This window comes from Camellia sinensis, chromosome 3, assembly GCF_055761805.1.
Source record: "Camellia sinensis isolate YWXY chromosome 3, ASM5576180v1, whole genome shotgun sequence".
NCBI classification, from domain to species: Eukaryota; Viridiplantae; Streptophyta; class Magnoliopsida; order Ericales; family Theaceae; genus Camellia; species Camellia sinensis.
The window spans coordinates 1,281,243-1,293,864 of NC_138963.1; the positions used below are offsets into that span (position 1 = coordinate 1,281,243).

Sequence of the window (12,622 nt, forward strand, 5' to 3'; positions counted from 1 at the left end):
TGTTCTCCCCGCCAATTCCTATTTGCAAACAAAGATTTGTACAACTATAATCCTTAATGTGAAAGGTTTCAGATAATCTTTTTAACATTAAATTCATCATGATAGCACTCAAATTTAATATTGAAATCAATATTTTAAACCCTTAGTCTCAACTTTGAGCTATGCTTTAAATGATTAGTGCCTAAATCTTTTTACTTAAAATATATAAATCCAAACACAATTTACATTTCAGTGCGTAGGAATCATCAAATAAAATTGAAAACATTGTGCATAAGATGAGTACATATGTAAATCCTGCAGGTTGCCCAGAGCTCTGATACTTTTTATCGCCTTCATTACATGTCAAACAAGCATATCCCCAAATATATCCCAAATATACATATACAGAAGGCAAATTTGAGTGAACACTTCAAGTTGTCTAATGATACAATACATCAAAAAGTTAGATAGGGGAAGCCTAATGAAATGATCATTATCATCTGGAAACACAATTCCATAGCATCATGTACAAAAGTCGCATGATCTTCAGTTAGACCACACATGAACCAAACCATGCCGATTACCAGTATAGATCTCATTTCGTTCTTCATCATAGAAAAGGGCTGTTATGTCTTCTAATGCCTCCGCAACTGTGTTTCTCATATGATAAGAGTGATGTTGCTTCTTTGAGCTGCTGTCAATACTGTAGTACTCATCAACTTTAGGACTGCCATTGCCCGCATTTATTTTAGCCAAGCATTTCCCAGTCAAGATATTGCTGATATTGATAGACCCAGCTACACCAAATAAGAAACAGTGAGAAACAACCCAATGTACTGTAATAGATTCCCCTTCCTGATTTCAAACTATGGCAACAAACTTCAGATCACAAACGTAATCATTACCCTATTTCTGCTGACGAATGTGCCTCAGGGAAACATATGTTTCAACATAATAATAGCATACAATCATTCTTTAAAAGTATGGTCACTCTCATAACATATCTCAGATGAACGTTCTAGAGGTTTCAAATGGAAAAACTAAGAACATGAATTTCTCAACAAAAATAAAATAAAATAATGACGTTTGGTCCTCCAGCCCTTTTTTTCAGGCTGAAACACCACCAATGTGTTCATGCTCTAAAAAATTAATATGAACGTGCCTATATGACAATCTGAGAAGTTCATATGATTTTTTAGATATTCCTTAAAATGTGCTTAAATAATCTGAAAGACTTTCAATCCAACATACAATGGGGGAGGGTTTGGGCATGGAAAGGGGATCTGGACCATTCCCAGCTCTAACCACAAGGTGTCATGGTCTTCTGGCTGCCATTCGTTAATAACAAGATAAGTACACAGAATTTACCATTTCTCTCCATCCAATGATCATCGGAATCAGCCTTGCAGTAAGAAATAATAAGATCCTGATCACTCGTTATATAAATGTTGTTAGTATTGCAGTCTGGATGCCACAATAGGTGATCCTCAAATGAAGTAACAAGCTCTCCGCGGAAGTTCCAAACAGCAACAGTTCGATTTCTAAATGTCAGGAACAGTTGGTTCTCATAAAGAAAGATAAAAGCTGATGGAGTCTTGAACTCAGTTCTGCTAACTTCTTTAAGTTCAGCATTGCGCACCTACAAAGACAAACGGGCAGTCACAAACACAGGCATACAGACAGTTACAGCTGTCAACAAGATGTAGAAAATGAAAAATCTGATCGTACATCAAGAATCTGGAGATTCTCATTATCTTGCTTGACTAGAAGCTTTTCATTGAATTGTTCTATGAAGTCCACCTTCTTATTGCGATGAAGTAAATGATTGAAGTCTTTAAGAACAGTGCCATCTTCTATTGATAGTATCTTCAAAGGAACATGGCTTTGAACTCTATTGAATATCAATAACATAATGCCTGGACTGTTTCAAATCAAGGAAATGTGACAGGTTAATGCATGAAAGCTTCTTCTTCATTTCTTCTTCTTTCTTCCTTTTCCTTTTCTTTTTATTTTTAACAAGGGCACAAGGAAACCGAAATGTGGAAAATTATACAATTTGGATCAGTTAGATAAGTACATGTGTAGCTTTCTCTGAGAACAAATAGAGCAACAACATCAAAAGCATAACAAAAATATAAGCAAATGACCACATACAGGTGACCTCATGCTGAACATTGCACAGTACTGTGTTTAACAGCTTAAATCAAGCAACTATAAGCTCAATCAAATGCTGGAGGGGCTAATAACTACCCCTTCATATTAATTAATTTTATCCCCATGTGGCCTAGAGTGAAAGCATAAAGGGTGACAAAAAAAAATTTCTTTCCCGCAAAATGTTTAAATTAGCCCCATAATTTTTTTATAATTCTCCAAATGGATTACAGGCAAAACACAAATGATAGGCAAGACTGTTTTGCTGGCCCTATTTAAATCTGCTCTAACTCTATATCTTTCATCTTATTAAACCTAGAACCAACGATCAACCAGACCTAACACTCCATCTCTCTCCCCCTTCACAGACATATGTTTGTACATCTATTTATATGCATATATGTATGCTGTTAGGGAGTTTGATATGCAATGTTGCTTTCCTAACAGCTTAAGCTTTTGGGAATAGTGTTGATCAAACATACATGTATAGCAATCATTTTTCACACATATATCAAGCATCTGTTGTTTAGAGAGAGAGAGAGAGAGAGAGAGAGATTGATTACTTAACCAACTACAAGTCATAGATACTATATTGGGTGCAGCCACAGGATCCCTGCATTGATTGGAAGCCCGAAAGAAACCTCTCAAAAAAAATTTGGACCTTAGCTGATCTCTAGTGTCACATTCTGACAAATCTTGATGCTATCCCTCACAAGAAAGCCCTGGGAGGTTATGGAGAATGCTAGAAGCTTCTAGAACTCCCTAGAGTTTTGTAGAGACTTGTACATAGTTGTAGATATTTGTAGACCCTTCTAGATATATACATTCTAGAATGATTCTAGAATAGTCTATAAAATAGAGTTGGAGGAAGTGTTTAAAACACTCTCCATCATTATAGTTCTAGAATATTCTTTGTAACCTATAAAAGGGAAAGGGCCTCATTTGCCCAAACCATCCAAAAGTAATCCAAAGCATTCCAAAGCAATACAAAGCAAACATTCTCCAAGAGCTGTGTGCAATCTTCTCCTAGCTCTCTTCCAAGAAGGCACTTGCACTATCTCTTCATGGGAAGAATTTAAGAATGAACTAATGAGGCAATTCTATCCCGAAAATGTGGCACATGAAGCCCGATTGAAAATGAGGGAGTTGAAGCACACCCGCTCTATCCAAGACTATGTCCAAGATTTCTTCGGGTTAATGCTTCAAATTCTTAATATGAGTGATGATGACTTGCTTTTCAACTTCACAGCTGGTCTTAAGCAGTGGGCACAGTTAGAGCTACAACGAAGGGGTGTCAAAGACATTTCCACTACACTCACCGTGGCCGAGACACTGGTGGAATATACAAAGCCAGAATCTTCTAATTCGAAGTCCACCAAGGATGGTCAAGGCAAAGGTGGGGTAGCAAAGTGGGCCAAGGAGTCTAAAGATTCTAAGACTCCAAGACTCCAAGAAACAGAGAAGTTGGAAGAAAGATGCCAAGAAAGACATCAAGCCTAGGGACAACTACTTCATTTGTGATGGGCCACATTGGGCGCGGGATTGTCCTAAGAGGAAGAGCCTTAGTGCAATGCTTGAGAAACAAGAAATGGAAGAGCAAGCACACATGGGGTGTCTAAAACTGCTCAATGCACTCGAGGCAAATCCAGTCCCAACAAACAACAAAGATCGGTCCTTGATATATGTAAATGCCAATATCAACGGCAAGGCTACTCAAGTGATGGTGGATACGGGAGCATCACACAACTTCATCAAGAATGCCATAGCCAAGTGGTTGGGGTTGAAGTTTGACAAGGGTCAAGGCTGGCTCAAGACGGTGAATGCGGAAGCCAAACCACTTGATGGCGTGGCTCAAGGGGTAGAGCTACACTTAGGGACTTGGCAAGGGAAGGTGGACTTCTCCGTAGCACCGCTTGATGCATGGAGTTTCTGCAACAATTCAACGTGGTGCCCCTCCCATGCTATAACTCTATGCATTCTCGAGGGTGGTCCATGCATGGTCTCCACAATGGCCAAGGCAAGTTCGGACAAGAAGGTACATTCTGCAATGCAAGTCAAGAAAGGCTTCAACGAGGGAGAGATCACCTATCTGGTTACCCTCCAAGGCGAAAGAGGAAAAAAGGAAGACACTCCAACGGAGCCACCAAAGGAGAATGCCAAGGTGCTAGTGGAGTACAAAGACATCATGCCACCTGAGTTGCCTAAGAGACTTCCACCTTGGAGGGAGGCGGACCACAAGATCGAGTTGGAACCAGGCGCCAAACCACCCACAATGGCACCTTATCAGATGTCTCCGCCGGAGCTAGAGGAGCTAAGGAGACAACTAAAAGACTTGCTGGATGCAAGCTTCATCCAACCATCAAAGGCACCATATGGAGCACTGGTGTTGTTTCAGAAGAAGCATGATGGATCATTGCGGCTATGCATCAACTACCGGGCTCTCAACAAGATAACCATAAAAAACAAATATCCTACTCCGATTGCCGATCTATTCGACCAACTTGGGCATGCAAAGTTCTTTTCTAAGCTTGATCTAAGGTCGGGGTACTATCAAGTGCGGATTGCGGAAGTTGATGAGCCAAAGACTGCTTGTGTAACTCGCTATAGCCCTTACGAATTCTTAGTAATGCCCTTTGACCTCACCAATGCACCCGCCACCTTTGCACATTGATGAACAAGATCTTCCACCCCCTACTTAGACCGGTTGTAGTGATCTATTTAAATGACATAGTCATCTATAGCACCACTCTTGAGGAGCATGTTGAGCACTTACGGATTGTCTTCAAGACACTAGGGAAAATGAGTTGTATGTTAAAAAGGAAAAATGCTCATTTGCAAAGGACGAAGTTGCCTTCCTTGGCCATGTAATCAAGGGAGGCAAGCTTCGCTTGGAGGAAGGAAAAGTAAAGGCAATCAAGGAGTGGGAACCACCCACCAAGGTGACGGAGCTGCGGTCTTTTCTTGGGCAAGTCGAAGAGGGCACCATTGGGCATCACGGCAACTTATGACAAAGAGGTAGTCTGTCTTAGCAGACCAAGTGGTTCGACGACAAAACTATGCCCCACGTCATAAATACTTCGTGAAATGGAAAGGATTGCCTAATTGTGAGGCTAGTTGGGAACCAGCAGAAGCTTTGTAGCAATTCGAGAAAAAGATAAGACGGTTCCATGAAGAAGACGTGACGAGGGCGTCGCCGCATTAGGTGGGGAAGAATATCATAGACTGACAAATCTTGATGCTGTCCCTCACTAAAAAGCCCTGGGAGGTTGTAGAGAATGCTGGAAGCTTCTAGAACTCCCTAGAGTTTTGTAGAGACTTGTACATAGTTGTAGATATTTGTAGACCCTTCTAGATATGTACATTCTAGAATGATTCTAGAATAGTCTATAAGATAAAGTTGGAGGAAGTGTCCAGAACACTCTCCATCTGTATTACATGGGCTCGGCACTTTAGGGCGAAGTACTCGTGTTGACACAACATGACATGACACGGGTGTGGGTGTGGAATCTGTATCAGATTCGCCTGTTCTCCCTCGGACACGGCTCTTTACACATAGCAAAAGAAATGAAAGAGGAGAGAGCAAGAGAGAACCTGGTCGAAGCTTCATCAGTCGAACACCCCAGACAACTTCAAAAAGCCTCTCTCTCTCTCTCTCTTGCCCTCTCTCTCTCTCTCTCCCTCACAATCGCAATCGCTATCGCGATCGATCGCTTCACTTTTCTCTCCCTCTCTCTCCGTCGTTAACTTGATTCATATCTATCCGTACCTATCTATATAATAATAATAATAATAGTTAATAACTATAATAATAATAATTATTATATAACATATAATATATTTATAAGATAATATACTTATATATATTAATAAATAAAAAAATAAACACATGTATGTAAAATAAAATAAAAAAATTAATTAGAACACATTATTTAAAAAATATAATAAATAAATAAAATAATTAATGTATATTAAAATAAAAATATTTATAAAAAAATTAAAAAATTTGCCATGTCCCCTGCCGTGTCCGTGTCCTCATTTTTTAGAAATTGTCGTGTCCCGTGTCCATATCCATGTCCGTATGTATGTCCGTATCGGTGTCCGTGCTTCATATATTTTTATTTATTATTTATATAATATAACTAATCTTTATATAATAAATATATATTTTCTTTAAAAAAACTATTTAACGTATCCTCGTACCCGTATCCAAATTTGGATACATATCCACGTATCCTTAATTTTTAATTTTGAAGTATCCGACCCCTAGATACGCACCCGCACCCGTACCCGTACCCGAGTCCGTGTAACATAACTCTCCATCATTGTAGTTCTAGAATATTCTTTGTAGCCTATAAAAAGGGGAGGGCCTCATTTGCCCAAACCATTCAAAAGTAATCCAAAACATTCCAAAACAATACAAAACAAGCATTCTCCAAGAGCTTCTCTCTAACTTTCTCTAAGCTTTCTCTTGTGTGCGCAATCTTCTCCTAACTCTCTTCCAAGAAGGCTTACTTAGGTGCAAGCAAGGCGTGGTTGGCTTGGAAAAACCAAGACCGTGACACTAGGAAGGTTCCCTAGGCTTAAAAACGACCAAAATTTTTAATTGTGTAAAATGTCAAAAATGTGACGTGATAACCTTCGAGAAGGGAAAGTCATTGATACAATTTAAAACAATAAGATAAGAACATTTCATTTCACTACCAAGAGGAAAATTGTCGAAAGCTAAAAAAATAGTAAGGATTTGGCAACCAAACTACATTAGTTTAAAATTTGATTCTCTCTCTCTCTCTCTCTCTCTCTCTCTCTCTCTATATATATATATATATATATACAAGTGAGTTTGTCGGGTTTCATTTTAAATTGTTTGCTGCTGGAAGGAGAAATCTTCATTGAACAACATTGTCCGCTGTACTCCTCTCCATTTTTCTATAATAATTCTTATGGTTCTGCTCTTTCCTACCATGACATATGCAAGCTACTTAAATTTGGCAGCAATGAGATCTTATGAATGCAAGGAAAGCTCAAATATCACACATATTATTTGCTCCTTGAGATTGTAGATCAATGGACTGCCAGTCATGGATTTAAGGTATACTGAAAAATTTCTCACAATGTTAAAGGAACAAAAGATTTTGTGATGATATGCTATCTTCCCAATCTTGTTCAGTTTTCCCAAACTAGTGGTTGAGTTTTCTCCTAAAAAGGCAACTAATGCAACCTATTTAACCCCCGACTTACATAAGTATAGCAATCTTTTAGTCTAGCAAGAAGTAATAGTAAGAATTATCTAGTAATTCTGTATCTTTATTACATTGACCTCCCCTGAGTTTCCCCTAACAAACCACAGTCACACACACAAACCATATGCATGCTAGACTTCTAAACTATGTGATCACAAAAACAAAGCAAATTCCACTTACTTCAGAAAAGAGAAATAAATTCTACAATAAATATTTTGTTATGATGAAGAAATATTGTTGTGTGCACTTTGGACAAAATAATTCTTTTGAAGATATGCTTTGGTGTTTTTCCAAATGTGCAGCCTCAATACTATGCAAACAATGAACAAGACGCCTGTGTCTCAGAGAGAGAGAGAGAGAGAGAGAGAGAATACCTGATCTTGATTTCTTGTACATGTTTATCTGATATAGAGTACAACATTGTATAGTTTTTTAGGTCAAACACCTTGTATATACTGACAGAAGCAACAAATATAATGTAAGATTCCACAATAAAATACTCTGCAGTCGAGTAATAATTGAAATATTATGAGTGGCAGAATAGATACCTATCTTGAGCCGAGTAAGTAAGAACTTTTCCATTAACATCATCAAATTCCACAAAACCAGGCCATTTCAAAGACTCGGATTCAAAAAGAGGAAACCCAGCATCTGGTTTCCCCCTCTGTATATACCTAAAGAATTAAATGGGAATAACATCAGTAAGAAAACAATAAGATAATGCAAACATATGGAATTAAAAAGAAGAAAAAGCAAGGCCAATAGAGAAAAGTTCAACGCACTCAATCCTCGTGGATCTGCATTTCAATGAGCTGAAGTTATCTGAGGCATAAACCGAAACTGTGATAAGTGAATCATTATTCTTATTGTAAAACAAGCTTCGAATGACTTCATCAGGACTAACATTCAAGAAACATATCCTCTTATTTGTCTCTGCATTTAGAATGTCAGCAAAGATCACATTAAAGAGCAGTTGCAGTCTTCACAAACTGAACTTTAAACATGACAGAAAATCCTTTGAAATGTATAGGCGTGCTACTACCTCTACTAAAAGCGGCACAAACACCAGAATGTGCAAGAGCAAAGACGGTGTCATGTGCTGCGACTATCTCAATAACTTTTGTCCTCTTCATCAAGAAAGGCAGTACCAGTGAGCAATGGCCCTTAGGATCATGAGTGTCATATTCCTCCTAATGCAAATATAAATAGACAAATAAGTACAAAGAAACATACAACCTTCAAAATATTAAGCATAATTTAAGTATGTAAAAAGATCAATAAAGCTACACTTACCACATTCTGTCCACTACATGATATGACACACTTACAATGGTTGGATATTAATGAGATTCATGTGGAACTTAATGTATTAATGGTTGTGGATGTACCACATTAGATGGTAAAAAGTTGTGGTTATCCTATAATTAAATATTGGTAGAATATTAAGATAAGGACGGCCTCAATACTTGTCCATTTTGATGCTAATAACATGATAAAAGGGAAGTGCTCATGGAAAGTAATGATTTCACTGCTCAATGCCATGACATGATAAAAAGAAACTTGTGATAAATGCTGATTTCATTTTCAATGCTATGTAAAATAACAACATATCCAATAACTTTTTGCACCATATAAGCCTCAAACAACACATTTTGTCCCAATATCATAGTACTCTCAAGCCAACAGAAAAAAACATTTAGAAGGGAATGATCGGGTACGTGACTAGTTATCTATTTTTGGTTAACATCTTCCCCAAAGAGGCATAAGACTAACTCTATACTTCATATAGAAGGGCATTATCAAGTCAAAGCAAAGACGACCGTCTTAGCCTTGGGGGAGAAAAGACTATCATGCAAGAATTTCCCATCCACCTTGACTAACATCACCTTGCGTCTGTTGGCAAGACTTAGGGAGCTTGTTGAACTTAGTATACGATCACAGTGTGGCCTCCAAGTTGCGTTATGGTCCTAACTAGGACATGGGAATCACATGACTTGGTGGCTATGTGTAAGGGATCAACCAAGTGAAGACGATATTTCTACCTCGGCCTGATCAAGGTACGAATATTGAAATATGCCTCTACCTTGATTTATCAGCTTAGAGATTGAATCTTATCGAGTGATCCCTTGGACACATGGGATCTCAATATTGGCTACTTAGCCTCCAAGTGGTTAATTTCCACAACCCTTGGAGGCTAAGTATTGATTGTCAGCACTTTTGATTGTGGTACATCTAATATTGGTACATCCACATTAGATAACCACAACCCTTGGAGGCTAAGTAGCCAATATTCACTCCAACCCTTGATCGTCAGCACTTTTCATCTCTCCGGTTCACTCCAACCCTTCTACAAGTGGTTAATTTAATCAAAAGAAATTACGTAATGGTAGTTAAAAACTTGTTTTACTAAGCATCTTCCACAATAAATGTCATGTCTTTATTGATCATGAAAACCAATATTCTATATAAATTGAACGTAATGTGTTCCCATCACTTAAATCAAAAATAAATCGAAACTTACACATGATGAGCTATGGTTGTTAACTGTTAAAAAAGCCATCCTTAACATACAATTTTTTTTCCCATTAAAGATATGCATATGTTGAAGCTACATAATATAGAATTTCATATTGAATAATTCACATTGGAAATAAGTTGCAAAGACTTTAAGCAAATCTTTATGTTTGATTGCATTAATTTATGAAAGAGTATGGAAATGTTGCTGGTTGAAGAATCAAAAACAAATTATAATCTTTAACGGCAAACTATCAGCATCACAATGGTTTCCATTCATCAAATGGTGGTATAAGTTCAGCAATGAACCTTGGTTCCGGTTCGGTTGTTTTCTGGGAAAAACAATCAGTATGCTTGGTTTGAGTTTTCTGGATTAAGTTTTTTGAAAATTGAGTTTTTTGGTTTTCGTATTCTTTTGTTTTTAGTGAATATTTTTTAAATTTTAAACATTTTTTTTACTTTTTTAGATGCACCTTAGTTAGATGTATCTAAAAAGTAAAAATATTTTAAAAAATATTTTAAAAAATTAATAAATACATAGAAATACAAAAAATGTACTAAATTCTTATATTTTTTTTGTATTTTTGGTATTTAAGGTGTTGTTTTCAGTATCCTAAAGTACAATCTTAGCAAAACACACACACACACACACAAACAAACAATATATAAACTAAAAAATAAACATTGAAGTTGGTGAGCAGTGCAAGAAAATATTTCGATTCCACAAGGGTAAGTTACAATCCATCCAAAAGAGGGGAAGGGAGTGGGAAAATGAAACAAACCGTCAAGTGCATGTTGCGGAACCTCTCCTGAGCATTGGTCATGGAAAAGGAACGGTCGCGCTTAGAAGAAATCTCTCTCCTTTGCAGCTTCTTCACACTGTTTACAAAGTCAGCTCGGGGACGTTTATTCGCCAACACCCGCCTCCTCATACCACTGCATGGCCCCCGTGGGCTTGCAGATATCCGCCTTCCCCCTTCCATATCTCTCTCTCTCTAAAACTCACCCCACCCCACCAGGATAAATTAAACTCTCAAACAAATTTTCCCATTCCAAATCAAATCATCTTTCATTTGCACTAAATTCTATTTCAATTCAAAAACAAGTGGAGAGAACCATGATTCAGATATCGAAATCTCAAGCTTCAAGAATAATAATAATAATAATAATAATAACAATAATCTCAAGCTTCCAGAAAAGAATGAAGGGATAAAAAGTGGAAGCAAAATTAAAAGAAATACTAATCGGAGGGAGATATCAAGAGATCAGCACTACGAAACTGTCCTAAAGAGTAGTAGCAAGTAACATCACTCACTATTATTACCCCCCATCAAAGCCAAAAGCCAACTCCCCAAAACAAAACCCCCTTTTCCCTCAAACTCGACCAAACCCTAATATCTGTTACATTAATAAAAACTAAGGATAGATACAAATTAATTAATTAATTAATTAAACAAATGACTGAAATAAAACAGAATAATCACTGCTTTTCGAATATATAATATGAGATGTAAATTCTGGGGAAGAGAAAAATTTATGTTAGAAGAACAAGTGTCGGGGAAGAGACTACAATAGTTAGAGGAATGAGGGAAAGGAGTTGAGTTGAGTTGAGTTGAGTTGGGGTTTTACGTAGTTAATTCCACAGGTTAGTAGAGATAGATAACGAGCTATAGATAGAGATGAGTTTTGTACCTCCGACTTTTTTTCAAGAATCCCGATTGTCGTTGGTCGGGTTAAAATTCAAAACTCCAATCTACCTCGTATCTCATCTCATAGCATCGCATCTCATCATCTTATAAACAAAACAAAAATGGACTACAAGTACAAATAATAATATATAAATACTTTTAAATTATAAATACATCCTTTTAAATTTGTTTAAAATACAAATTATTCTTTTAGAGTTTGAAAAATTATAAATATTTTTTTATCAGAAATTTTTTATTTAACAAAATTAATTGAAAAAATAAAATTTTTAACTGTTCACTTATACAATAATAAAATTATCTGAATTATTAATTAAAATAAAATTTTAACATTATTAAAAATTGTTAATTAACTTGATAATCTATTAATAAAATGACCTATTTATTATGAAATTAAAAACTTTATGGAGCATAATGTAATTTCTAGAATTACAATGAATAATTTATAATTTAAGTAAATCTCAAAGAGTGTATTCGTAATTTATTCAAAATAAAAAATCACATATGTATTAATTTTGGGACATACACTTCTCCAAAAAATAAATAAATAACATGGTTAAAATTTTGATTTATTGTGATCGTCAATGATATTGTATCACAACTCTTAGTTCAATACCTCTAGAATAAAATAGATATTTTGATCTTATATTAGCTCATTTACAATATGCGTTTTCCCGGAGGATTTCACTACAAAAGTATCCATATATTTTTTTTCCTCAACAAAAAAAAAAAAAAAAAAATCAACTTGCTTTGAACTCTTTAAAATTTCATTTGAGATCAATTTATTTATAAAACAAATTAAGCATTATTAATACATTTTAAAACTCATCAGCTTCGTTTAGAGATGGATAAACCACATTATTACATATTTCAACTGGATCCAACCAATATAAATGTTTAAATCTTATTGGTATTGCGTTCATTTTCTTCAAGTTGGCAAATCACTGCAACAATGGATGTGTGTAATTGGCATATAAACTTGTTTCTTAACCTTTATATTTACAGTTTTTATTTATATTTATAAAAAATAAA

At 36.1% G+C, this 12,622-nt stretch overlaps 1 protein-coding gene across 3 annotated transcripts; it reads right to left on the reverse strand.

Moving 5' to 3' along the window:
- Positions 1-226: 226 nt before the first annotated feature.
- LOC114279103 (uncharacterized) lies at positions 227-12,492 on the reverse strand. 3 transcript variants are annotated; one of them, XM_028221299.2, is made up of 9 exons: positions 11,577-11,700; positions 10,667-10,879; positions 8,413-8,560; positions 8,153-8,303; positions 7,919-8,044; positions 7,745-7,825; positions 1,708-1,900; positions 1,348-1,618; positions 227-776 (listed from the first exon to the last, which is right to left on the reverse strand). In XM_028221299.2, the coding sequence occupies exons 2-9, from the start codon at positions 10,865-10,867 to the stop codon at positions 526-528; spliced, it is 1,422 nt and encodes a 473-aa protein (XP_028077100.1). In that variant the 5' UTR covers positions 10,868-10,879; positions 11,577-11,700; the 3' UTR covers positions 227-525. The 3 variants fall into 3 exon arrangements, with proteins under 3 accessions (XP_028077100.1, XP_028077099.1, XP_028077098.1); XM_028221298.2 differs by having other exon boundaries at positions 10,667-10,969; positions 11,577-11,696; XM_028221297.2 differs by having other exon boundaries at positions 10,667-12,492.
- Between the last annotated feature and the right edge of the window lie 130 nt (positions 12,493-12,622).